This window comes from Trematosphaeria pertusa, assembly GCF_010094035.1.
Source record: "Trematosphaeria pertusa strain CBS 122368 unplaced genomic scaffold BU26scaffold_5, whole genome shotgun sequence".
NCBI classification, from domain to species: domain Eukaryota; kingdom Fungi; phylum Ascomycota; class Dothideomycetes; order Pleosporales; family Trematosphaeriaceae; genus Trematosphaeria; species Trematosphaeria pertusa.
The window spans coordinates 1,728,986-1,754,198 of record NW_022987216.1 but is presented as its reverse complement, the minus strand read 5'-3'; the positions used below and the strand labels follow the sequence as shown (position 1 = coordinate 1,754,198).

The 25,213-nt window shown below is 55.0% G+C and overlaps 9 protein-coding genes across 9 annotated transcripts; 4 read left to right on the top strand and 5 right to left on the bottom strand.

Moving 5' to 3' along the window:
- Positions 1-333: 333 nt before the first annotated feature.
- On the bottom strand, positions 334-1,850 carry BU26DRAFT_503730 (S-adenosyl-L-methionine-dependent methyltransferase; the record flags this gene model as incomplete). The annotated part of the gene is made up of 4 exons (XM_033826712.1): positions 334-807; positions 870-979; positions 1,057-1,238; positions 1,330-1,850. 4 exons carry the CDS (start codon positions 1,848-1,850, stop codon positions 334-336), a joined length of 1,287 nt encoding a protein of 428 aa, XP_033686181.1.
- A 530-nt stretch (positions 1,851-2,380) lies between these two features.
- Positions 2,381-4,454, top strand: BU26DRAFT_592257 (putative efflux pump antibiotic resistance protein; the record flags this gene model as incomplete). Its single annotated transcript, XM_033834832.1, has 2 exons — positions 2,381-3,382; positions 3,416-4,454. 2 exons carry the CDS (start codon positions 2,381-2,383, stop codon positions 4,043-4,045), a joined length of 1,632 nt encoding a protein of 543 aa, XP_033686180.1. The 3' UTR covers positions 4,046-4,454.
- Positions 4,097-6,437, bottom strand: BU26DRAFT_517890 (cytochrome P450). The gene is made up of 2 exons (XM_033828684.1): positions 5,243-6,437; positions 4,097-5,176 (listed from the first exon to the last, which is right to left on the bottom strand). Exons 1-2 carry the CDS (start codon positions 6,272-6,274, stop codon positions 4,475-4,477), a joined length of 1,734 nt encoding a protein of 577 aa, XP_033686179.1. The 5' UTR covers positions 6,275-6,437; the 3' UTR covers positions 4,097-4,474.
- A 1,262-nt stretch (positions 6,438-7,699) lies between these two features.
- On the bottom strand, positions 7,700-10,557 carry BU26DRAFT_563117 (uncharacterized protein; the record flags this gene model as incomplete). Its single annotated transcript, XM_033833121.1, has 3 exons — positions 7,700-8,011; positions 8,065-8,171; positions 10,293-10,557. 3 exons carry the CDS (start codon positions 10,555-10,557, stop codon positions 7,700-7,702), a joined length of 684 nt encoding a protein of 227 aa, XP_033686178.1.
- Positions 10,558-14,932: 4,375 nt separating this feature from the next.
- On the bottom strand, positions 14,933-16,758 carry BU26DRAFT_423195 (uncharacterized protein; the record flags this gene model as incomplete). The annotated part of the gene is made up of 2 exons (XM_033823496.1): positions 14,933-16,433; positions 16,718-16,758. 2 exons carry the CDS (start codon positions 16,756-16,758, stop codon positions 14,933-14,935), a joined length of 1,542 nt encoding a protein of 513 aa, XP_033686177.1.
- Positions 16,759-18,198: 1,440 nt separating this feature from the next.
- BU26DRAFT_592254 (uncharacterized protein) lies at positions 18,199-19,354 on the top strand (the record flags this gene model as incomplete). The annotated part of the gene is made up of 4 exons (XM_033834831.1): positions 18,199-18,345; positions 18,519-18,767; positions 18,814-19,119; positions 19,167-19,354. 4 exons carry the CDS (start codon positions 18,199-18,201, stop codon positions 19,218-19,220), a joined length of 756 nt encoding a protein of 251 aa, XP_033686176.1. The 3' UTR covers positions 19,221-19,354.
- Positions 19,325-20,724, top strand: BU26DRAFT_277694 (uncharacterized protein). The gene is made up of 4 exons (XM_033821474.1): positions 19,325-19,378; positions 19,439-19,520; positions 19,699-20,463; positions 20,541-20,724. The coding sequence occupies exons 2-3, from the start codon at positions 19,488-19,490 to the stop codon at positions 20,461-20,463; spliced, it is 798 nt and encodes a 265-aa protein (XP_033686175.1). The 5' UTR covers positions 19,325-19,378; positions 19,439-19,487; the 3' UTR covers positions 20,541-20,724.
- On the top strand, positions 20,686-22,338 carry BU26DRAFT_277632 (uncharacterized protein). Its single transcript, XM_033821473.1, has one exon. It carries the CDS (start codon positions 20,909-20,911, stop codon positions 22,304-22,306), a length of 1,398 nt encoding a protein of 465 aa, XP_033686174.1. The 5' UTR covers positions 20,686-20,908; the 3' UTR covers positions 22,307-22,338.
- Positions 22,339-22,540: 202 nt separating this feature from the next.
- BU26DRAFT_454318 (Pex24p-domain-containing protein) lies at positions 22,541-24,469 on the bottom strand. Its single transcript, XM_033824857.1, has 2 exons — positions 23,984-24,469; positions 22,541-23,884 (listed from the first exon to the last, which is right to left on the bottom strand). Exons 1-2 carry the CDS (start codon positions 24,205-24,207, stop codon positions 22,606-22,608), a joined length of 1,503 nt encoding a protein of 500 aa, XP_033686173.1. The 5' UTR covers positions 24,208-24,469; the 3' UTR covers positions 22,541-22,605.
- Positions 24,470-25,213: the final 744 nt, after the last annotated feature.

Genomic DNA, 25,213 nt, shown 5'->3' with positions numbered 1-25,213 from the left:
CCATCTTGCCGACTTCACATCCTTCACGACCGGTCAGCCCGTGGCGGTTCGTCCCGCATGACGCCATTGCTTGTCTCCACCTGCCCCATGGGTTCCGACAACGCGCGGCATCATCCGTACTAATGTTGCAGTGTCGAAATGGGGAAATGGTCGGTCCTATTTATCTCCCAACACGATACACGTTCCCACCGATACTACGCAGTCATGAAAGATTCTGGGGGGAAGCCGACATGATTTGTATTCCGTGCGAACTCTACAAACACCGTATTCTATTCCGCGATCACACATTCGAGTCGACCACCTGCCGCAAACGGTTTCTCCGACGAGATGGACTCACCGCCGCAGGTACACTTCCAGCAAACCCATAAGTCCCTCAGGGCGGAAGTTGCGGATTTCATACCGCTCGTCCGCTTCCTTCAGAAGAGCACCAAATTCAGCTGCAGTGCGTAGCTTACCACCGAAGCCCACTAGCATGATAAGGTCGATCTGACGCAGGCCCCGCTCGAAGTCGCGTGTCAGCGTACCCTGCACCGGGACGACAAGGTCGTTGATGAGCAGCGGCGTGGTGGGTTTGGAACGTTCGAGTCCCGGAACCAGGGCACGGAACATTCTAACGACATCGCGGTCGCACCAGTTCAGCGCACAGGCGCGCAGAATGAACGCCGCAGCGTCGCCTATCGGCTGCGGCTCGAAGAAACTGTGCTGCATAAAGGAGACGCGACCGCGGATATCGTCGGTGAGCAGCGACTGGCCTGCTGCATGCATATCTGCCGAATCTTGCACGACGAAGTTAAGGTCAGGGAAGTGCTGCGTCAAGGGTCTCGTAGTCAGAAGGTGATGACTCGAACGATGGCGCGTGTGAGTGTTACCTGGGCCAGCGTTATGGAGACTTTCCCGCTGCCACCGCCGACGTCCACCACTGTGCCCTTGAGTTTTCCCCAGGGAAACGCCTCCTTCAATGCGTTGATGTTCAAATTCACTGTTGACATGTCAGCCTCTAAGCAGAATTACGCCGATTTCACGCAACAGCAAGAAGCCGAAATGAAAGGCATGTACATTTAGCCCATCCAGCCATGGCCTTGGCGAATCGAATCGAACGCTTAGGGTCTTTTTCATAGTAGTTGAAGATGGGAAGGCCATGGCGTGTCGTGAAGGGAGTGACAGCGCTGTCGTACTCATGTGGTGCCGCCCTGACATTCTCGGCTGTGGCCGATGCCGCCTGAAGCATCTCATCGACTCTGCAATCCAGGCAACCACAGTTAGTACGTGCCAAGTATAGATGAAGCGCCCTTCTTCGAGGATTGCGGCAATTGCGCCAAGGCAACGTACGTGTAGTGCAGCGTGGCACGGACCTCCTCATCCGTATGCAGGAGGTACGAGCTGGGATTGTGCGCAACATATCCAGGTGTAGGTTCGCGGAAGATGAACTCGGTAGCCAGGAGACGAACGATGCGGCGCGTTCTGTCCAAGTCCATGCCCGCTTTCTCGGCCAGCTCTTCTAGGGAGATCTGCCCCTCGGCAGGGACGATAGTGAAGAAGCCGAAGTCGAGCGCCACCTGGATGGCTGCAAGCTCATATCCCTGGCAGCAGAGAGCGCGGAAGTGCCTCTTTGGGCCCTCGACGAGATACTGGAGATCTTCCAGGGACCGTTTCAGGTCACTGTGCAGCTTCGCATACTCGAGAGTCTCCGGGCGGCCAACGCAGTCGGGTGCAAACGTCGGCTGGGCATGCTTGGTTTCCTGCAGGTACTGTGCGATTGCCTGGGTCTGCCGGACAACGTCATCGGCGAGGGCGAGCAAGTCGCCGCCGTCGGTGGCTTTGGACACTGTGCCGTTGGTTCGCGTGGCCATGGCTGAGTTTCGAGACGCTTGCCTGGGCCTTGCGCGAGCTCAAAGGCCTTATACATGGTTATCATGGCATCCGTCTCCAGCGTTGAGTTTACACAGTTCAGTACCAAGCCATGAAGCCCGTCTACGGTTGAGGTCTTTGACGGCCTTGGTGCGGCTGCGGTTTGTGCCCCTGAGGAGGTTTTGTAAGCAGTTGCTGATTTCTCACATTTCGGCCGACGTTTTACGGGCATGCGGCGTCGATCTCGGCCCTTGGCACCGTTGGGCTTAGTTATGCCCCTTGCGCCGCTAAATCCGCTAACTGCGGGCACCCGTGCGGTCCGTGCCCGCTGTTTGCAGACACGATTGACGCTATCCCCCTTACAGCATTACAAATCCAAAGAAGCTCACAAACCGCAAGGCGTTCGTTATTTGCGCCGTGTGCTGCCACAGTAGCAAAAAGCACCAGAGCTGTCGAAATACCGGCGCGCTGTTCAGGTTCCTCATACCATTCCCATACCATCCCCCCAACTCTCCGCCAGCAATCAGCGAAAATGGCAACATCCGACGGCAACGAAAGTGCAACCACCGACGAGAAGCAAGATCAGTATCAACGAGGTCTCGACGATGCCCCGGAAGCAGGGGAGCTCGAAGCGGCACCCCTACCTGACGCCGCCCCACGCAACATCAGCGGATGGAAGTGGTGGCTGACCATGATTGCCATTCTGACTTCAACATTCCTATACGCCCTTGATGCCACCGTGGTTGCCGACCTCCAACCCGTCATCGTCGAGGAATTCGACTCCATCCAGGACTTGTCATGGCTCAGTGTCGCGTTCCTGCTTACCGCAACGGCAACCAATCTGTTTTGGGGACGCATATACAGCAACTTCAACGCCAAGTGGTTCTACATCTTCACCGTGCTCGTCTTCGAGATCGGCTCGGCAATCTGTGGCGCAGCGCCATCCATGAAGGTCATGATCGTGGGACGCGCCATCGCCGGCGCGGGCGGCTCGGGCCTTTACGTCGGATGCATGACCCTCATCGCCATGACCACCACCATGGCCGAGCGCCCCGTGTACGTCTCCTACACCATCTTGACCTGGGGCATCGGCATCATCCTGGGTCCCGTGATTGGAGGCGCCTTCTCCGAGTCCGCAGTTGGTTGGCGATGGGCATTCTACATCAACCTCTTCATCGGCGCTGCCTGCGCTCCCGTCTACCTGCTTCTCATCCCCAATAAGGACCCCCGTCCAGGTGCAACAATCAAACAGCGGGCCGTCGAGATGGATTACCCTGGAACGGTGCTGCAGTGCGGGGCGCTGACGGCTTTCATCCTAGCCGTTAATCTTGGCGGCGTTACCTTTCCGTGGGATTCCGGACGTATTATCGCGCTGTTTGTCGTGTCTGGCGTACTTTTCATCATGCTGGGCGTTCAGCAAGTCTGGAATATCTTCACCACGCAAGCTCGGCGCATCATTCCCGTTCAGTTCTTCAGGTCGCGCACAGTACTCATTCTCTTCGCCGCATCAGCCGCGAGCGGATCATGTACTTTCGTGCCGATCTATATGGTTCCCCTTTTCTTCCAGTTCACGCGCAACGATACCCCTCTCGATGCTGGTGTGCGGCTACTACCCTTTATTATTGCCCTGGTGGTCTTCGTCTTCCTCAACGGAACCCTGATGGGGAGACTCGGCTACTACATGCCATGGTACCTAGTGGGAGGTTTGCTCACCGTGGCGGGCTCTGCTCTCATGTACACAATCGACCACGACGACTCCGCGAGCCGCGTCTACGGTTACACGGTGCTGATGGGAGCGGGAGTTGGCATGTTCCTGCAGGCATCGTTTTCAGTCGCACAGGCCGTCGTTGAACCGGAAAACATCCCGCCGGCCATTGCCTTCATCACACTAGCCCAATTCATTGGTATTACCTTGGGCCTAGCCATCGGGAACGCCATTCTACTCAATGCCAGTCAGACCACGATCCAGCAGATTCTGCCCACAACGCCTCTGGCGGACATTCAGGCCGCCATCTCGGGCGCACGCTCAGGGCTGGTGCAGAGTCTCTCCCCGGAACTCAGGGGCCGTGTGCTTGCCGCCATTGTCGACGCTATCGACAAGACGTACATCCTTGTCATCACCGGTGGCGCCCTTGTCACCGTGTTAAGCCTAGGAATGCGATTCCACAAACTGTTTGGCGCGACTCCTGCTGCTTGAAAATTTCCTTCTGTGGGTTGCTTTCCGCGCAGTGTTACGATCTAGAGCTAGACAATGACATTGTGCGGAAAACCTTGTATATTAGGTTTTCTTCATTCGAGAGTAGAAGTAGCACTGTATGATAGCAACGGTTCCCATCCGCTTTCCCACCGTGTACTCAATTGCTTTGGAGATTTCTATCGAGTCAGTCCAGGCAGAGTAGCAAAGCCAGACTTTAGTAAAGCCGATAATCCCATCCCGCGCACCGAGCAGCCTCGAAACTCCCCATCAGATATGAATATTGAAAGGAACGTGCCATTGGGAACATCGGGTCTCTCCTTCCCTTTGAATACTAACGTAACAGCGAGCATGATTCAGAGCACTGCAGCATCCCAAAATCCGAACACCTGAAAAACATACCCTACATACAATGCATCCGCTGTTAAGATCCTATTTCTCACCGCCAGCTCTTCTGCTTCTCAACCTCAAACAACACTGATCCGCCCGGTGCACGATTCCATAACTGGCCTTGGGATCCGCTAGCGCCGGCGGCACCGACAGCAAATCAAAATTCCACACCACCAGTGTGGCAACCATACGGAGCTCCAGATAAGCCAGCCGACGGCCCCAACAGCTGCGAGGCCCCATGCCAAACGCAATCTGCGGAGCCGCGTTCGCATCGAATTCGACCTCATCCGTGCCCTCCTTGCGCACCAGCCAGCGCTCCGGGTCGAACGCGCTCATGTCACGGCTTTCGTCCCAGCCGTTGTTAGTCTTGACCGTGGCACCGCGTCGTGCGGGGTCGACTTGCATGGACGGCGCGTGGAAGCCCGGCCCGTTAGCGATTAGGATCACGTTGGTGCCCTTAGGAACCGGGTGGCCGAAGAGCTCGGTGTCGCGGGTGGCTTGTCGCGCGACGCTGGTTGCGTGCAGCCGCAGTGCCTCCTCCAGCACGGCTTCGAGGTAAGGCACCCGCGCCTTGTTTAGTTCGGCGAGCGTTGGGAACCGTTTCTCCGCGTGCGCATCGGGATAGCCTTTGTACAGCGCGTCCCGCAGGTTCGCTTGGATTTCCGGGAGCCGAGTCAGGTAGATGAATGTCCAAGCCAGGGTCGTGCTCGTGGTATGCAGTCCGGCGATAAACTGGCCGGCGATCTGACCACAATGTGTCAGCATATGAGGAAGGGGGAGAAGCACAAGACGAAAGGGCATTGATCTTACCTCCTCCATCAAGATCGGGCTCTCGTAATCCGGCTTCCGGCCTTGTTTCTCAGCCGCCTTTTTCTCTCGCATCAACATGTGCTCAATCGCCGTTTTTGTCACGCCAGTAGTCTCGAGCCTTCTGAGAGCGCCTCGGACTTGCTCCTTGACAACTTTCCTCTTCACAGTCATCACCTTTTTGTACCTGGGTGTCTGACGGAGCCACCACATCGTGAACGTTGGCGACACGGACTTGGTCACCTGGTCGATTGCATCCACCGTCTGGTAAAGCGCGGTGATGAATTCGTTGAGTGGGGCCTCTGGGAATTTGGCCTCACCGTTGGGTCCTGTTTCAATGCTGGACGGGTCAAGTTTTGACGCTAAATCAAACTGCGGGCCGATGGCTGTGTGTTCGAAGTGGCGATCAAACACAAAGGCCAGCATACCGTCGAGAGCGCTGTGATTCAGATCCTCGTTGACATCAAAGGGCCTGCCGTTGGCAACACGAGCTTTGTTCTCCCAAAACTCCACGAGATGGATAGCATTGTCGTACATGACAGGACCGACGATGTTATTGAGAAAACTCGGGCCCATGAGATCCTGCAACCATGCTCGGGTCTGCTTCCAGGTCTTGCCCGTCTTCATCCTGGCGTGGAAGCCGTCCAGGGGCGCCAGGCCATCAGTGATGAAGTTTGATCTGTCCCACTCGGGCCGTCTCGTCATGATATCTTGGGCCTCGGCGGAATCGGCGAGGAGCAGCCAGGGCTTGGATAATGGCGTGACGAATACCTGGCATAAGGGGGCCTGGAGCTTGTTTACCTGCTTTAACAGCCACACGTTTAACTCCCTTGTGACTCCGACTTCTTTGAGCATGTCCGGGGCATCTCCAAGCAGCCTCTTCTCGGAACCTTTGTTGTATGGAATGCCCGGGAACGGCCGTGGGAGTAGCAGCCGTACGTACACAGCGTATAGCACCCCAAAAAAGGCGAAGGCAATCAAGGACGTGGGCACCAGCCCTGCTTGACCGAGTTGGTCTGCGGTAGAAACAGCCATGTGTTGGATAGAATTGAGGAGCTCGTTCGAGATGCTATGTAACGGAACAACAATTTCGACAGCAAATACAAATAGCTCAACAAGTTCTTACTAGAGTTACTCTCCCACAGAATGATATTATATATGAGGGAGATAGCGGAGATAGCATGTAGTGAGATGTACAACATAAGTCGGGGTAAGGCTCGCGTGCATCTGTCGGTTTACCCCCGAAGTAGGGGGCCTGGTAAGAGTCCTATCCAGTCAATCGGTGTCACGTAAAAAACGCGGGGCCGCAGGCGCCCCGATGAACTTCGGTCGAACGGGCGTCGGCCGAGTCTGGCGAAGAAGTTCTGTCACCAATGTCAAGACACACTTCGCGCAGATCGCGATCAGACGACGAGGTGAGCAAGGCACCCGGCTCCGCGCCTCCGCATCCACCTTCACGCTTTTGGCGTCGAGCAGAGAGTCGTTCCTGCGCTGCTCCACACTTTGCCGCCATCCTCGACAAACTCTGGACTGCGGGAGAACGCTGGCAAGCTCACCTTGGGTGCTCTGCGTCTTTGTTGCGGAACGCTCAACTCATACTTCGCGCTCACAACTTATTAGAGGGCTAGACTCTATCCTTTGATATACAGCGGAAGACAGCTGGCATCGGACTCGGCCGTGCGCGACTAGTGGGTTTGAGAGTACGATTCGAGTATCTCTGCGTATACGTAGTTGCTCGGCTTGGCAACCGCTGCCATTCCCCTTGTTGAAGGTGATGAGACGGAGAAGGATGGCAGAGAGCCGTTTTGTCGTTCGCCAGTTGACTGCGTGTCTTCTTGAGTCAAAAAGCGTTGGGCTTCCATTGCATGTTGCCTACACTGAACCGTGGATCCTTTCTGTGCTAAACCACTGAACCTTTTAATAATACCCCTTCTGCCTCCAGAGTTTAGAAAATCGCGTCTTTTTTGCTAGTACTATATATGTAGTACGCTCGCATCTTCTTTATAACGAGGTCGAGCGAATTCATGACTGCGCTGCCATTTCACGGAGTTTCTTGGGAGCTGCGCGTCAACAAGAAGACCTGTGCCGACATTGCTTGCTTGTGCAAAGAAAAGCTTACCAACCAAGTAGGGAACATGTAGCAGTTCTATTCATCCTATCGTGAAAATGCGACCATTGCGAATGCCTTCTGTTCGACTACGGACAGATACTCGCTCCAGGGAGCCGCCATACCCATGAGACGATGCTCAGGTTATACTGTTCTCTTAGAAATGTCGCAGTGCATCCTTGCGACACTTCCATCCTCACCGACGTGGCGAATTCCTCGACATGTCCGTTTTCAAACTCGCACGACTGCTGAAAGTGTAGGCCCTTCAGGAACCGGGCGACTTTCACGGACTTGAGTTCTTCTCCGCCAAGGACCTATCTGCGAAGGTCGGTGCGGTTGCTGCCCTTGTCAACTTAGGATGTGACGTTTCTTGCATCCAGGACTGCTAATCGCTCTCCCGGTTGCGTAACCGGCGTATCATCACAGGACGACCAGGTGCCGCAGCCTGCGCTCTCGTGTGCCAGGTGCTGAAGTTGGATCACACAGTTTGAGTTCCATTCCAGACGCTTGTATGATATGCGGGACCGGTGCCGATGGATGCATCGTAGGTGCGATTGGAGCGAAAACTCGATAACGCAGTTGGTGATGATGATTATGCCTCCGATGGTGAAGATGAGAGATAAACCGAAGATAGAGAAATTTGCGAACGCAGTGCTGTGGATTTTCTGTGGAGGATAACTCAGTAGAGCTACATATGTAAAGGATGCTTGCATCATACCTCATTCTTGCAAAAGTAAACTTCCTCGGGGTCCCTCGTAATCTCATAGAAATCTCGCACGCCGTCGTTCGGGCCGACCGCAAGGTCAACCAGTCCCCCTTGCATCGCTGCAAGAGTAAATTTTTGCCACCTTTCCATATCCAGCTCCCATTGGTTATCCTGTAAGGCCCCCTAAATGCCGTTGTTCAGACTATATTTCGCCATTAATGCACTAGTGCCGATCGATTTGGTGAAGATCGGGGGATCCGTGTAATAAGTACTAGCGAGAAACCCCCTTCGTGCAAACTTGATTTAGACTTCTGCAGAGGCAGGGTGAGCATAGGACTCCAACATCGCAAGGTCATTTGCCGGTTGCAAACTGGTGCACTGCTTGCCCTTCGGCAAATCGGGAAGACAGAGCTGCCATTGCTCAGCGCAGGCAAGAGGAGACGCAGCATTGTCTGAAAGGTAAGTTGAGACCTTCGTATTGGGGTCATATCCAGAAGGTAAAGTCCTTCAATTGTTGCGGTGTGCTGCATACTACGGGTCGTTGACGGCTTGGGGGTAGGTAACAGCGTTGGCTGACAACAACCACACCGCGCCTAGGGGGTTCCTAAAAATAGTAAAGCAGATATTGCCTAGAAAATATACGTAGAATTATGTTCACGGGCCTAAAATACGTCTAATAACGTACTAAAAGAGCTTAGACAGATTTTTAAGTAGGAAATGTCTGCTTTACTATTTCCAAGGACCACCTAGGCGCGGTATGGAAGTGAAGAAAGACGCCAGCATCTGTGCGCGAAAGAGCATCAATAGGGGCAAAACCGCTATTAATTAAGCTGCCGTTCTGGCAGCGCGCGACAAGGGTGCTGTCGAAGTCAGTTGTTGCTGAATGAACGAGGATTTTGTTTCTCTCACTCTAGATCATACTCCATAGTAGAGTCCTCAACACTGGTGTTGACCAGGGCGCGCCGATACGTATAGTTTCTCATGACAGTGTCGTTGAACATCTCGCCGCCATAGTTGTAGAATGTTTGGAGAACGCCCAAGCTATTAAGCTGGGAACTGTAGCCACTCGTGATCAGTGGACTACAATGTGAGACGCGACGGACTTATAAACGTTTGGAGCCGGGACCATTTATTCCAAGATCGTCATTTGTGTCTAATAGAACAGTATCCAGGATGGTGTTACCATTCGGCTTGTAGCAAATATCTTCGGCGAAAGGACATGATGAATTATGCGTAATGACTGAATTCCTGGTTCGGCTTTTGATATGTCTTGCAGTTCGTCTTCTCGACTCCACCCGAGTAGTAGTACGCTAAGAAGTGTTGGGCGAACTCAGGATATAATGTATTGTACTAATCCTTGAACGTGACGGTGTCAAGTTTGTCAACCCACTCTCCGCAGAAGGGATTATCGTGAAGCAGTACCTCATCTCCAGATAAAGCAGTGATGTTGGAGAAAAAAACACCTGTCACTGCGAAGGCGAGGACGCTGACAGAGATATAGATGAGGCGGGGCGATATGTGGCGAATCGAGTGGTGACCGTGGTGCCTCCAGAGCTAGACCATTTGAGTGAGTTCCTACAGCACTGTGGCGCCATTTGCAGAGTTCCGTAGAATGGATTGACGCTGATGGTAGATTCCGTCCTGCGCAGTTGGCTTCGAGAAGACGCGATACATGATATAGCACACTATTCGGAATGCGTAGGTACTTGAGAAGGCTATAAGGGGCGCTACAAAAGCGACTAGAAAATTGCCTTCCGACCAGTTGATTCAGGATCCAATATGTACATGAAGTTGAGGGGATAGCGCCGACTCGGCCATGGCGAATCTGGAAGACGACCGAATTAAGTGAGGGTGAAGACCCAAGAACGTATCAACGAGTCGCGCGCAAAATCGACGTAGTCTTTAAGGGAGTAAAACCAGCACATGTCCGCAGGCATGGCTTATACCTTACCCTAGCGTTGCACATAGTCGGAAAGGTTTACCATGCGTCTCATAAGGCGCACCATGGATGGCGGCAAGTGAGATTTGGCCGCCTGGGGGTTTCGCGGGCCAATCTCATGGATGATGCAGGGAGTTGCAGGCCAAGTCGAGAGAAGATACCTACGTATCGTGGGGGCAGGGGTAGCGCAAAGGGACAGGAATCACAGACAGATCACTGCATGTTCGAAACTTTGGGGGCTGAACATTCGAAGGGATGTTGGTGGGATGAAGTCGGTAACGAGGTACAGTGTTTCACATACCTTCCAGACTCCAAGTGCCCGTCAGAATCGAAAGCACTGCCTCGATATGCAATGCCGCGCTCATGTATTGGTTTATCCCAACTCTCTGCTCACGAAACACATCCGCCACCAGCACCTCGTCACGGCCACGATAGGCCCCAACGCTCTGCGATATCGCGACATCCACGGGCTTCTCGAAGAGCCTCCATAGCGTTATCAAGGACGTCTCGAGCGAATCCTCAAGCGACTGATTCCCACCAGAGTCTACATGGCTGTTCTCTACCATCTCCGTCTCTAGAAGACCCCCATTTCCATTGAATGCCGCTCGGAAGTCCTCCCAAGGAGCGTATGCCGTTAGCGAATACATCAGCACCGCGCCATTCTCGTATCGTGCCAACCCGAGAGCGGAGCACCTTCGTGTTGTGCGGCGCGTCTAGCAACAAGCCTTACCCTTGGACCGTTGTCTTACCAGCAAACCGAGGCGAAGCTCAGCGACTTTATGGTAGAGATATGAGCATGCTCAGCCTGGACTGCGCGAAAACGGCAGTGTGGCCTCTAGGGAGGTTGCTCGGACGATGCATCCTCATTATTAGACAAACCAACAAATATCCGCAGCCCCAGGGCTTCGGAGAGTGCCTTACGCGCGCTACTGTTTCTCCGCGCCAGCCACAGCAAAGCCGTTATCACTGAAGTCGCAGTCTCGATGTCTTTGCCATCCCAGCATTGGGTAGGTAAAATAGCTTGCAACGGCGGTTCGATGCCTCAGTGAGACGCAGACCTAGAGGCAGACTCCGAACCCGTCCGCTCCATGTTGTCTGAGGACTATCAGCACCCGTTTTTGAACTGGAGCGAACAGTGTGTCCTCTAGCACGGAAGACCGATGCGGGCTTCAACAGAAGTGATGAATCCGTACTTACAAGACGCGGTGAAGAGAGAAAAGGACAAGGGAAGGGCTGGACGGAGTACTGAAGGAGATGCGGAAACACCACCAGCGTTTGGTAGGACCAGTAGATTACTTTGTCAACTGACCGCTGAGTCCATCTTTATGTCCCCTAACAAGTCCCTTTCGCCATACATACTCTCGTCTTTAGGAAACCTCCATCGGCATCGCGCAAATCATTGGCCGCCTTCCGTGACCGAACGAACTCAAAAACGCCCAGCCTCCCAGCGAGGATCGCTCAGGTTATTACTTGGGCGTAAGTGAAGTAGCATTGTGTCAGTGTTTCCATAAAGTCCCAGCCTAGGCGCTCCTCTCATTTCTTTGTTGCCATCTGGATCTCTCCGCATATTACTTCAAAGAGATATACTCATGAAAGACATTGTAACCCCCCCCCCCGGAAAGCGAAAGATCCCGACATCCCGAAAGCAACGAGAGGTACCTCGACTTCGCGGTGACATTGACCTACCCGCACGATATTGCTTCGCTCGATAAATTAGCCGCATCATGCCTAGATAGTATTCAAGCTATATTACATATCCTACCCTTAACTTACACAAGGTTAGCCATGTTACTAACTCTGTTGTGCTTTACGTGCCTTTAGCCTTTTAGCACTATCATCGCTATAACGTCGCCCTCTCCTTTTTTTCGCGAGCTAGAATTTAGTGCATATAGTTTACAAAAACAATCCATGCTTACCTACAGAACTTTAGGGCATAATATTTTAGACGGCATAAGATTATGTACTACCTGGATTGGTAGCGATTTGTAAAGGATTACTACGTATCACTTATATAGGGTGTATCTATGCGGAAATCTTATATTTTTCATTATCTTTCATCTATTTCTATCTAGAATTAATCAAATTGGACTCCATGGGCCGAAAACTTGATCCACCGAAGCTTCAAGATATTCTCATTGATTTGGTGTGTGGGAATAGCTTCAGGGCTATCTCACGACGTCTTACTGTTAATCGCCAAGCCATCTCATCTATATTATTAAGCCTTAATCTGTATGGGCAGCTCTAAGCGCCACCCAGCGTTGTCCAAGGGCGTCTCTAGTTGTTACTACGGTACCAGGAGCATGTAAGTAGGCACTGATAGCTGAAGCTTTAGCTAACGGCTGTATAGGGCCTTCTCGAGTTTCTCAAAGAACGCCCTACTACATACTGTGATGAGATCCTTGAGTTCCCGTGGGAGGATTTCAACACAGTGGTCTCAGAGCGCACCCTTTTTAGGACCCTACAACGAGCTGAATGGAATCGAAAGGTAGCAGCCAAGCACGCCGGAGCTAGGAGCGACGCCCTGAGGCCTGATTACTATGCCCTTTTACGCTGTTATCGAAAGGAACAGATCGTAGGTGTGGACGAGTCGGCAACCAACCCAAGAACTAGGGAGCGGAAGAGAGGATGGGCACTTATCGGAGAAGCTTATGTGGCTCTATATAGTAGGGATAGGACCCGTAGATGGTCTATCCTTCCTGCTATGGACGTCAGTGGTTGCTTTGCGTACGCTGTTATTCATGAAGGCTTTATATCTAGACTATTCGAAGACTTCCTGTAGTATTAGGCCCTCCCCTACTGCAACTCCTACCCCCTGCCGCGCTTAAGTTTAATAATAAATAACGCCTCTATCCATAGATCTCCTCGAGTAGAGCAGCTCTGCCTTGCTGCCGGCGTACACTTGGTGGAGTTGCCGCCGTATTCACCGAATCTGAACTCGATCGAGCAGACCTTTCAGGTGCTGAAGGCGTGGGTAAGGCGCAACTACTAGTTACTGGAGAGCTTTAATGAGTTTGGAGACTTCTTGCGCGCTGGTATTGAGTCCTGCTGCGTATGGTACGACTGCTACGGCATGTTTCATTGGTGTGGGTACCAGGATTGGGGTGGTAGGGTGAGCGTTCACGCTCTGCACTTTTAACTTCGCGTTCAGTGCCAACATCACGACTAACATCATGCGAATTAACTTATAAAACTTAGGGAGCTGTCTCGCATACGTCTTATCTAATAGCACGCAAATTATTATACAATTTTCTAATGGCGGTATAGAGTTCTGTTGTTAAAGCAGCTCGTTCGGATGCTGGCAGGAACCGAAATCAGATTTCGAGTTAACTCCGATAACTCCGAGTGCGCGCCCGAGGTAAGGGGCTTGGCTGCGTGAAACAAAATCAGAAACTTAAAACAGAAACTCAATCCCTAGGTCTCGCGGTAATAAATACTTCGTACCCGGTATAGGAACAACAACACTCTCGCTTCGCGCTTCGCGCGTCGCACCCTTAACGGTGCCCATTCTGTCGTTTAACTATTGTCCTGTACCACTCTGATACAGTATGTATTATCGTGCTAACTACCTCATGCAGGTAGATAGATATACAGAGTCCCACCTGTCTGTTAGTTCCCTACCCGTGTACGCTGGCGGACAGGAACCCACCCCGGACCCCGGGATTCGGACCAGACCAGGAGCGTTCCTACTTAGGTATGGCACAGATCTGCTTTCTGCACCTGCATATCCGGAGACAGACCTCGTGCTCACTCGCTCGCTCCCGCGCTTTGAATGCCGATGCCGATATATCCGTTTTTCCATCCGCATTCCCATCCCCTCTTCCACTCACAAGACTGCCATTACATACAGATCGCCAGCCAGCCAACATCACGCCCTGAATCATAGACGTCTTCTTGGACACGCGTGGCACAGGACCAGACCAAAAAGCAATATTCCTCGCTTGTGACAAATTTGCTATACCTAGGTATACCTAGCTTTTCCCCAAGCCAGGCCCCAAGGGAAAAGTAAACATACATATCCGCCACCACCCCGCACTTCGCCTGCTGCTTCCCCGAGGGAAGGGGCACAAGCTCTGGGGTCTGTGCGATGTGCACGTGCTCGTGCAAGGTTGGGCGCCCGGGTCGTCCTGATTGGGACTGATGCAGCGGAACGTGGCATCGCTTCCAGGGCATGCGGTGCATAGGGCGATGCAGGGTCTCCGCGGAGCCGGGGGAAGTCTGGTTTGTCGCTTCTTCACTTCAAAGAGCGTATCTAGGAGGGAGGAAGTATGCGAACATGATGCCATTATAAGGGAAGAGACTTGACTTGCCGCCTTCTATCTGGGTATAGGTACGCGGTGAAAACATGCCAATTGATCGTACTACACTGTAGCCACCCGTAAAGACAGTCGGATTGAGGAAATCGATGACCCTATGCTACGACGACTCCGGTTCTCCGATGTCCTAAATGCTATGGCCGCCTTATGCCATAAGACCATGAGGCCATTTCCCGAGCCCTAAGCAGGAAATGCAAAAGCCGAGGCCATACAATGCTAGTATCAAAAAATCGTAAGCCGTTGCAATAAAAATAATTCGAGCGGACGCGTGTGTAACCGTACTGGATGCTGCGACAGGAATCAAGATAAATGACAAGAAGAGGAAATCGGGGCTTTTTCTCGAGCACCGCATGCGTAACGGTGCGAACCCCTGAGCTCTACAAGGAATCCATCCAAGGTGCCTCGTAGGTTGCTCATACCCATCCCGAAGGGCTTCGCGGACATTATTTCATGCCAATGTACAAGGAGGTCTGGAGCTGGAATAAACATGATCCCTCTCCTACCATTGCCCCAACTAGACGGCGATGATGGTGTGTGTATGTGTGTATGTGTGTGTGTGTGTGCGCGTATGCTTGAGACGGGCATCACGTCGTGTTCCGGATAGAAAGCCAGAAAGTCATGAACGGTTTCAAGTTGGCGCGTTGGAGAAGGCCAGAAACTGGCTCGAACGGTTTCCGTTCGCGTCGTTACTCGAAACAAAGTTTGGAAAGGATTCCTCTTCGGCGGCTGACGAAGACTCCAGAGGAATTCCGTTGTGCCCGCCATGCGTCAAACAGCCCACGCACTCACACCCGTCGCCACATTGACAAGTGCCGGTAGCATCGTTGCAGCCCGGTAGCTCAATCTCCCCCCAGAAGTACGAAGACGGTGAGAGGGTCGGTGTCTCCTCGTCTTTTCCGTCGCTCGGGCTATCGGCGAAAGTCGGGCTCTGTGCCGCCTCTTCCATCTTGAGGGACGATGTTGCTTCTTGAGTCGTGACTGGAGCGATGTTGCCAGCGGCAAAGTACTGCGCATCCAGCGATGGAGGGACCTGGGTCGAGTTCTGGAGGGGAGTCTGCGCCCATGCGCCCGTAACGGTGAGCGGGGTGCTTGGCATGCTCATGGTGCCGTTCATGTTCGCCTGGAAGTTCATCTGGTTTGTGGGAAGAAAATTGGCAGGTGCTGTGCTGTTGTACGCCAATCCACCGTCAGCGCTGAATCCAGGATGGTGCGGGTAAGAAGGCATGTCGTATGTCGGCGGCGGTAGCTGTCCCCAAGCTCCATGGGTCATGAAATGGTGCATCGACCGCATGTATTCGATCATAGTCGCATTGTTCGGGTGAGCCGCACATCCAAAGCAGCTGCAAGAGTCGCCGCAGTGGCAGTTGTGTTCGGGCGCATGCGTTGCGCCATGATTGTTCAGTGATGGCATCGGTATCGACGCGGGCGGCTGGTAGACAGACGCCATATGGTTGTAAATTGGGGTGTTGAAGTTGAATGGCGGGGGCATCGGCATGTAGTTGTTGCCTTGGTTCATCATGCCATATTGTGGATGCTGGAGCTGTCCGGGATACTCCCCGAAATGCGGGCCAAACTGGCCATGGCTCCTCTGAGCTCCGTTTGGCTGCGCGAGCTGAGGTTGCGTTGGCTGGGCAGACGTGGATCCCGAGCAACATGACTTCTTGGACTGTGCAGGTTTCGGCTGCTCGTTTGTCTTATTGCTGCAGCAGCCTCCGCCTTGAGATTGAACTGGCTTCGGCTTGCAACAACTTGAGGACTCCTGGGAGTGCGAGGTAGCAGGGCGGCTCGTAGAGAGGGCGTTATCCGTGGGGGTGGTTTCCGAGCCGTGACTCGCTTTCCGGGAGGGAAGTAGACGGGGAGTAGAGCTCGCACTGGAGGGAGGCGAGGCATCATTGCTTTCGCTCGTGGGAGTTCGTGTGAGGAGGGACGAGGAGTCTGTCTCGCCGTCCTGGGCGGCTTTGATAGCCTTTTCAATGACGGCGGGGTTGAGTGCGTTGGTTGCTTTTCTGGTTCGGTTCTTCTGAACCCGTCCACTGGTGTTAGCTAGGAGAACTGGCTGGTTGCGCTCAGATGGACAAGCGCATTCAGACGCCTTGGGGATTGTGTAGTTGATGACGACGCGCTCGCAACTGCAGGAGCCGCTGGGGTGCGGACAGCTGCTCAGTGGCCGACCAGGCTTACGGACTTCCACTAGCACCCGGTCGCGGTGATCGCATTTGGATGAGCGGTGGCCACGTATGCATGGGCCGCTGTAATCTCGTCAGCGGACATGAGGGATAAGAGGCAGACTTTAGCGTTGACGATCGAGTTCACAGGTGGGAAATGCTCGCTCGGATTCAGGGCTGATAGGAGTGTGGTGTTGTGGTGTTGTGGTGGGAAGAGGCAAAAGATGAGGGGGGACGACACCACGTACCAAGCGACCTTTTTCCGCTCCCCGTTGATATCGGCCCACATGGTGTGGCCTCTAAGAGAAGGAAAGGGAGAATTTGCTCATATACCGCAGCTAACGATTCGCTACGGCGGGCGAAGCTGGTGGTCCCTGGACCCCGGATAAGAGGTGATGGGCGATGGAGAGTTCAGTGCAGGAGAGCACGTGGTGAGGCGGAGGGGACAGTGCAGAAAGCGAGCCTGGCGCGAGACTGGTCCCGCCCAGCAAGGCGGTTCTGGCAAGAGGCCAAAGGGATCAGTCGGGCTCGACTTGGCCCTGCTGTAGTCGGGGGAGGGGGTACAGACAAGCTCGCTCGGGACCTGGACTGGGTGTGCGACTGCGATCCGTGTGGCTGGAGACGCGGATGGACCTGTTGCAGGGCTGATACAGACTGTGCTTTGGCGTAGATTCGCAAACGGTTGGTTGGTGGTGAAGCGTCGCTGGGGGGGTTAGATTGATGAGGCCAGAGTGCGCGATGCGCAGGAAAGAGCAGATTAATCTGCGGCGAGGGGCAGGGAAGCGGGAGGCGGCGAGAGGGGCAGAGAGCTGGAGGGAGGAGGCCACGGCAGAAGAGGCAGCGGCGACGAGCGTCAGGCCGATAGATGCGCGCAGCCAGGAAGGTACAGTAGCGGATGCTGCAGGTGCACGACGGTCGGGTGGAGGCGTTCGGCGGCGCCAGGGCCGTTCTCGAAGCTGTCGCGCGCGAGGAGAGACTCGGGAGACAGCAGGCGGGCGGTGGGACTGCGGTCGCTGGCGGATTGTCGGTCGTGAGATTGTCGAGGTCCAGCGTGGTGCTCGCGGTGTGGTGAGCAAGTTTTATTACGCGTTTAGGCTTAGGCGCTGCTGCAGCCGGCGCCAACGCCTCGACCCGCCGGGCGTGGATGTGATTTGCAGCGAGCTTCCTTCGCGATGGTCCGGCGTGCGGAGCGTCAGCCGGCAGGTGGACGTGGAGAGCGTGTGTGTGTCTGGCAGTCGACGCGGGCGGTTCGATTATAATAAGAGTTGCGGGCGAGGCTCTCAACAAAGGCGCTGCGCCGCCGTCCGTCCCTGCGTCCACTTTCGCCGGTGCCTTTCATGGCATGCGCCCGCTATTATTACTATTGAACACCCCGGAAACGCGTGGGGAGACCCACCGGACGGCGCCCACAACGAGTGCGGTCAGGTGCCCGCGCTGCAGGGCTCGCAGCCGCGAGTACCACAGTGAGCACGGCGTTGCAACCTCGCAACAACCACTGTTGGGGCCGCCGTTTCTCATCCCCTCCAGGTCGAAACGCGAAGCGTAAGCGAGTGCCCCTCGTCATCCGTGGCGCTGTGGCGCGTGTGGCTAGTGGGAAGTGCCACCGTCTGCACGTCGGCGGGGCCTTCCGAAAACCCCATCCTCCGCCAAGCCTTCTCCCCCCCGTTCTGCACCCCTTCCTGCACTCTGCTCCATTGCCAACGCTTCCAATAACCATCGTACCGCCGGAATGGCTTCAGATCCCGACGGCCTCGTGGACCTCTTCCAGGAGCCCGCCGACTATTACCAGCCCGAAAAGGTCGCCACCTTCGCCTCCCACCGCCTGCGCTCTGGAACGGAGCTCAGCATCAGGCTTGTCGGCCACAATCCGCTGTGGGTAAGCTTCCTTGGCTGAGGGTACGCACCGCATATCGGCTTTCCTCCGTCGTCCATGCTGGCCCAGTTGCTTCGTCGTCTGATCTCTCGGGCCCAAGCTCCTCCCAGCTTCCCGTTATCGTTTGTTGCCTACTGGGCCGTAGGACGAAACAAGACGAAGTACTGACGTAGTAGGGACACTTCCTCTGGAACGCCGGCCGAACCATATCCACCTACCTAGAGGAGCGCGCCAGCCATCTCGTCCAAGCCAAGACGGTGCTCGAGCTTGGCGCTGGAGGCGGCCTACCCAGTCTTGTCTGCGCCCTCAGTGGCGCCGCTCAGGTGGTGGTGACAGACTATCCGGATGCCGACCTCATCGACAATTTGCGCTACAACATCACGCATTGCAGCTTACTACCGGCTCGAAGTAACATTGTAGCAGAAGTGAGAGAAAGGGTCAATCCGTCGAAGCGTAGCTAAGGAGATTCAGGGCTATCTGTGGGGAGCGCCGACGGGAGATCTTACCAAGCATCTATCTGGATGCTCTGCATTCGACGTACTTATCCTCGCCGATCTTCTCTTCAATCACTCTGCGCATTCGCAGCTCGTCAAGACCGTGCAGCTAATGCTCAAGAAGTCGCCAACCTCGAGGGCATTCGTCTTCTTTACCCCATATCGGCCATGGCTCCTCGAGAAGGACTTGGCCTTCTTTGACTTAGCGCGCGAGGCAGGCTTCACCGTGACAAAGACGTTCGAAAAGCTCATGGACAAGGTCATGTTCGAAGAAGATCCTGGCGTGAGTATTCCGGGACGTACTGGTTGATCCCCGACTGAACCTTGCAGGATGAACTCCTGCGCCGCACCGTATATGGCTACGAACTCAGCTGGCCAACTTGAGCAAAGCGACCTCTTCTTCTAGGCCTGCCTACACGGCTCAACACATACATCATATGTACCCCCCATATTAGCGAAGCCCTGTCAATTCGCACGACAATAAAAATTCGACCGCTCCTAAAGATCTAGCAATCAGCTTGGGTGGTCCAAGGGAAGACATAGTAAGCCGTTGATCGAAACAAGCAAGGCTGAGATACATTGTCTCAAGGTTCCATTTACCGGCTCACCAACTGTCGTGTCGTATTGTGTTTTACCTCTGCAGCGAGAAACATGTGCACAATGGGCATTGTTCTCACTGGTCATGTGAGTGTATATAAGCCTACTATTGCCCCATTCGTCGAAGACGCCTTCCCTGGCAATCACACCTCATCTATCTTGCCGGCCGAAGCTCTTCTCAATGTCGTTCCTCGGCACCCCCGCTCTTATTACAAACTCACGGCTTTGCCCGACGGCCCGTTACCCCCCTGATGTCGCACTGCAGCACTTCGCCCATCGAGATGAACTGGTGCACGTCGAGCTCCATGACGCCACATTCCGCGACCGGGTATTCGTAACAACAATCACGGCAGGCCTCCTGAAAGTCTACGTCCCGTTTGCCGAAGACCGCATTATAATGGATCAAGTACTTGGAGGATGGGCTCTCTCCATCTACGTCCCATCGCTCGAGCACGTCGCCCACATCGAAGTCCTTGCACTACGCTGGCTCTTCCAGCAAATGACCTCCATCGTCACTCACACGCTTAACTGGAATTGCTTGCCGGCACACGCCTCCGTTGGCCAGGGCGTGCTTCTCTATCGCGCACTACAGCTCTTATACCTGGACGACGCAGCGCAGACCCTTCGCCCTCAAGTCATGTACGAAATCAAGCTGAAGCCACTTTCAATGACTGACGTCCAGCGCATCTGGTGGGCCTTCCAGTACACGGAGGAGTGGGGTGAATGGCTGAATGTGATGCTACGCAATCTTGCTTACTTCAACGTGTACAGCGATCTTTCGGACGGTAGCTACATTCGATTGTTCATCGAAACCGAGATGCTTCAGTTGACTCCCGCTGAGCAGGACTATATTGAGGGCCTCTATCGGTACCATAAAGAGGAGTTCCGGAAGGAGGGCTTCGCCGGTACGGCGAAGGCTTATGTCAAGTGGGCGCTTGGCCTGGTCAAGTGGGAGAACCGTGATTTACATCGCGAGTATCCCGCACCGTTTACGGTGCGGTGCAATCTGGCCGTTGCGCGTCGGCGCTAAGTGAGTAGCATTAGTAGAGAATTTTACCAAAAGTCTAAGCCATCGGCACGAGAGTATGCTAACCCGGGGTTTCGCAGGCTCTCGCTAATTCCGATGTTTTTGGATCCTGCAGCTCACGCAAACGCGTCTGTATTCTCCCTCAGTACCTGCGCTGTCCTCATCGATGCTGAGAGCCCGATGAGGTTCAGCTCTTACAGTATGCTTATAATCCTCATCCCCCAGTCCCCTTTCCGCGGTGACACTGATCGCCTCTCGCATTCTCGCTCCTTCGTCGGTTTGTCTCACACGGTTCCATGCCTCCTTTGTCCCTCTACAATGTCTTAGGACCTACTGGTTTGCATCTTCTCCTCACATAATGTATATCATTATGTGCAGCCGGGGGCGGCCTGTCATCACAATGTGCATATATCCATCTGTGTCTGAATAGTATAAGTTCTTACCTATCATGCCTGCCATGGCGCTCATACCGTCTCAACCTCTTTCCAAAGAGATACAGACTAACAGTTGCAAGATGTCCGGCACTATTGACTTGTGTTCCGCTTACGCGGAACCGCCACAGTTTACATTCGTCATCGACTTGGAGACTCCCCCTTCTTCCCCGGAAATAGAGGCTGAGGAGTCCGACGATGAGGTCGAAGAGTTTGAGCTGAACGCTGAACCTACTCCAGAATGCACGTCGATGATAATGCCGCCTCGCCAGCCAACCAAACTGGAGCGCCTCGTCGATAGCCTCCGCAATGCTAAAGCGCACGGCCTGTCAGCAAACAACCAGTCCGCCCTGGAGCAACTGATCATGGACCACCTGCACACCAACCCAGTCACCGTCGCAGACGTTGAGCTCCTAATCCCAGCCTTCAACCGTCGCTTCTCCCTCACGAACAAGCTCGCAATAAACATAGGCCTGTTCCACTCTCGCGGCCACATCTCCGCCTCCAGCCTCGAAGCCATGCAGCTGCACATCCTCGCCCAGGGCGACCCGCACAACGTCGTCTTCACCCGCGTCGGCGAGAAACTCGAGCGCTTCCAGCGCGAGAAAACAGCCCGTGAGATGACGCACATGCGCTCGTCCAAAGCACGCCGGTTCTACGACCGCCGCCAGCTCAATGAGCGCGAGACGCAGCTGCGCCGCGCGGAAAAGGAGAAGCGCGACGTGGAACAGCGGTTGCGCTCGATGCCGGAAGAATGGCACCAGCCCGTTGAGAACGCGTCCTTTTTGCCGTATGGGGTGAACACGACGGCGGAGCTGTTTGCGGAGCTGGTGGAGGTGGACTACGAGGGCGCGATGGAGCTGCAGAATCTTGCGGAGGCGTGGGAAAAGGGTCGGGGGAAGAAGAAGACGCTGGAGAAGAACATTGCTCAGTGCTGCTGTGACGCGGATGATTGGCGGAAAGTGATGCAGGCGACTGAGGATGCGTTGCGGGAGAACGTGCCTCCAGCCGTATGTCCGCAGTCTGTTCCCTCCTCCTCCTCCTCCCTCTTCCCCCCTTGTGAGGAAAATGCTCGACCAAAGGTCAACATCCCGGCACCGCCTCGCCACAATTATCACACCCTCCCTCCTCCTCCACCGAACCTCTGCCTCCTCCTTCTTCTTCTCGAACAGCAGAAGAACCGCAGGCAGACGAAGACGGTGTGGCCGTGGCCGAAGACGTGTGGATTGTCCAACCATCTGTTCCGCCAGCCGCGAGGCGAGCCGGTGAAGGTCCGTCTTCCGCCCAAACCATCAACAGCTGCTACGCCGCCCGCGGCGAGCCCTGGAGCGGGCAAGCTGCCTGTGCGCCACCAGCTCTCCCCTTTGATTGCTGTCCCGCGGTGTTTTGAGAAGCCGCCGCCGCCGCCGCGTTGACTATGCGGCGGACGAGGCTTTTGTGTTGCCCTGAGGTTTTGTTGCAAGGTGGCTACTACTATTGTTCAGTTGCTTACTTGCACATTTGCTTGCTCGTGCTTGAGCCGCGCTCGCACGCGAACGTTCGTATGGCGGCAGTCTGTACGTTGCTTTTTCTTCCACCCTGCGCGCATTTTAGACGTTACGAAATACAAAAAGATTCCACAACAAGTTGACGACTTACACACACTTGCACTAGTGACATGACTGACATTCCTGCATACATAAAGCTACACTTGAAGAGAGGAGGAAACGGGAGGCTACGCATCCGCTCCATTACCAAAGGGCACCCTCTCCACGCCCCTGACCCACCTGCGTCTCCTCCACTCGCCCCTCCGACTCGGCTTGTGACTCTCCCACGCCCGTCTCAAAACCTCCCTCTCACTGTCGCTCTCCTTTCCCTTCCCCTTCTTCCCCTTCCGCACACTACTGCTACTATCCTCCAGCTCCTCATAATGCAGATCCGTGACCCACCGCTCGCCCTCGATCTCCACTTCTACGCCGGTAACGCAGCGATCTTCAACCCATTCGCGGGATAGCAGGTCGAGCGTCCACTTTTTGTCGCTCCAGCGCCATCCGCGCGGGGGCTGCACATCTTCGAAAAAGGGGGTGCCCCGGGGTCGGTCGCCGGCTATGCGGCTCGGAGACAGAGGGGCGTAGGGCGAGGGGCTAAAGAGGAAGGCTTCGTATTCGCCGTGTTCGTCGTGCAGCGCGCGGTGCTGGAGCTCGAAGATCTCTACCTCTCGTGTATCGGGGCTGGTCTCGAGCTCGATGTCCGCTTTCGACAGCGAGAGAAGCATCGAGCGCCCCTCAGACTCTTTCTCGGAGAATAGGCGCTCGTTTTCCGGGGTCGCGAGCTGGTCTTGGATGGCTGGATGGCCGAGGATGGTGGCGGCGTAGCCGGCGATGAGGAAGATGAAGCGCCAGGGGAGGAGGTGTGCGGAGATGAAGAGCGCGCAGGAGGTGCAGATGAGGATGATGTAGAGCGTGGAGCTGAGGGCTTCATTCGAGAAGTTGGTGAGGGGCGTGATGAAAGCCAGGACGGCGTCGTGGAGACGGGAAAAGTCGTCCATGGCGTTTTGCAGGTCGCGCATGTTTCTGAAGAAGTCCTTGGAAAGCTCCGGAGCTGGTTTTACTGTTCTAGCAGCGGCCAGCGGCGGCCCACTTAGTGGGTATAAATCTGTGGGTAAGTGCATCGGCGGCGGTGGGTGTCGCACGAGGAATGCGGGCACCATAACGAAGAAGAGGAGGCATGCTAGTGGAAGCACTGCCAGCAACGTTGGATTTACACATACGAAGGTGTACACGAAGAGGAAGGAGAGGGTTTGCGTGGGCTGGCGCCAGGTAAAGAGGCGGATAGCGCGGTTCTGGAAGACGAACGCTACGCCTATGCGGGCGTTGAAGCGGCGGAAGTTGGAGGACATGGCGGGGAGGGAGAAGTTGGGGCGGTCGACGTAGTTTCGCGAGCGGCGGTCTTTGACTTGCGGAGTTGGCGAGTCGTCGGAGAGGTCCTCGGAAGGGAGGACGGAGGAGAGAAGCCTGGGGGGTGTTAGCGATGCGGCGTGCGATGAGATATGGTAATTCTGAAGGATGGCGCAGTCCCAAGACGCATTACGGCGAGATGGAATGGAGACGTACATGGTGAATAGACGGTCCGACACGCGACCGGGGGATTCTGGACGAGCGAAGTTGTCCCCCAAGGATTCAAGCTTCTCTTTGAGCCTGCTGGGGGAGAGGTGGCGCTGGGAGCCATTCTCGTTGCTTGGTGTTGGTGGGCGGGAGTGGTCGGGCGGACCGGTCACAGAGACTACGGGTATGGGCGTGTCCCGGTTTGCGATGGGTTCGGATTGCTCGTTGCTCATGATGCGTGTTCTCTGCCTTGCCTCCCTTGCTCTTGCTTGTTCTGGGTTGGAAGTGATATATCCTGTATCCCGTACTCTTGCGGGGAAGGATGAGTTGAGGTTGACATAGATTGCTCCGCCACATGTGCTTCTGGGTCCAGGCTCACATTACGGTGTGGGTTGAGGCATGGCTTTAGGCATCTACAAATATAACGCCGCGGCACGCTGACACGCGCACTTGTATGCGCGCTCGAGATGTCGATAGACGGGTCGGTTGAGGTTGTGGAGAGGCCGGGGGGGCATGCAATGACGGCATGCGTAACCGTGTGCGGCGAGCTTGGCGGGGCAGCCGCGAGGGACGCCGGCACTTGCGTTGTGATGTGCATGCGGCCCGTGTTCCTTCCCCTTTCTTTCTCCACAGGTAACACCACAAAGACATCGCGCCTGGAGAGAGCGGGCAGCGCTGGAGAGCTCGACGCCGCCCGTGATGGCGCGCGTTTATGATGCCTGAATGGCGAGGACTGCAATCAGCGGAGCCGGAGACACCCATAGTGCCCCCCACACTTTGCGTGTATCAACACGTGTATGCGACCGTTGACAGCGGCAAAACAATCGCATGCAAACCTGCCGCTGGCTGCATCCTGTGTACGGCACGCAGCGCCTTGCCGGGATAATTTAGAAATTGCATCGCAGCCGCTCGTGCTGCGCTATCTGGCGGCCTTGAGCAACGGTTCATGCAGCAGGCACGGTGCAGGTAACACTGCGAGATGTGCGCAGCTGCCACGACGTCCGCACCTGATTCCTGATGCCGGCTACCTGACCTCGGGACGTGTGAGCATTGATGGACGTGATATACGCCAGACTGGCCGTCGTCCGTGGCTCCGTTCCCCGGGTGAGGGCTGGCTGTTGTTTTGATATTATTATTGCAAGGTTATTTGTCGAGGCGCAACGGCCAGGGGTGGTCTGTGAGCATCGAAGACATCGCAACCTGACTACCTGACCACCGCTACTCCTACCCTCTCCCCTA

Excerpts from the sequence above, each read along its gene's own strand:
- BU26DRAFT_517890 (XM_033828684.1), bottom strand. The coding sequence starts at position 6,274 with ATGGCTGTTTCTACCGCAGACCAACTCGGTCAAGCAGGGCTGGTGCCC. Across the intron at positions 5,177-5,242 it reads GCCCGATCTTGATGGAGGAG|ATCGCCGGCCAGTTTATCGC; the intron begins GTAAGATCAATG and ends CATTGTGGTCAG.
- BU26DRAFT_277694 (XM_033821474.1), top strand. The coding sequence starts at position 19,488 with ATGTGCACAATGGGCATTGTTCTCACTGGTCAT. Across the intron at positions 19,521-19,698 it reads GCATTGTTCTCACTGGTCAT|CACTTCGCCCATCGAGATGA; the intron begins GTGAGTGTATAT and ends GTCGCACTGCAG.
- BU26DRAFT_277632 (XM_033821473.1), top strand. The coding sequence starts at position 20,909 with ATGCCTGCCATGGCGCTCATACCGTCTCAACCTCTTTCCAAAGAGATA.
- BU26DRAFT_454318 (XM_033824857.1), bottom strand. The coding sequence starts at position 24,207 with ATGAGCAACGAGCAATCCGAACCCATCGCAAACCGGGACACGCCCATA. Across the intron at positions 23,885-23,983 it reads TCGGACCGTCTATTCACCAT|GCTTCTCTCCTCCGTCCTCC; the intron begins GTACGTCTCCAT and ends AACACCCCCCAG.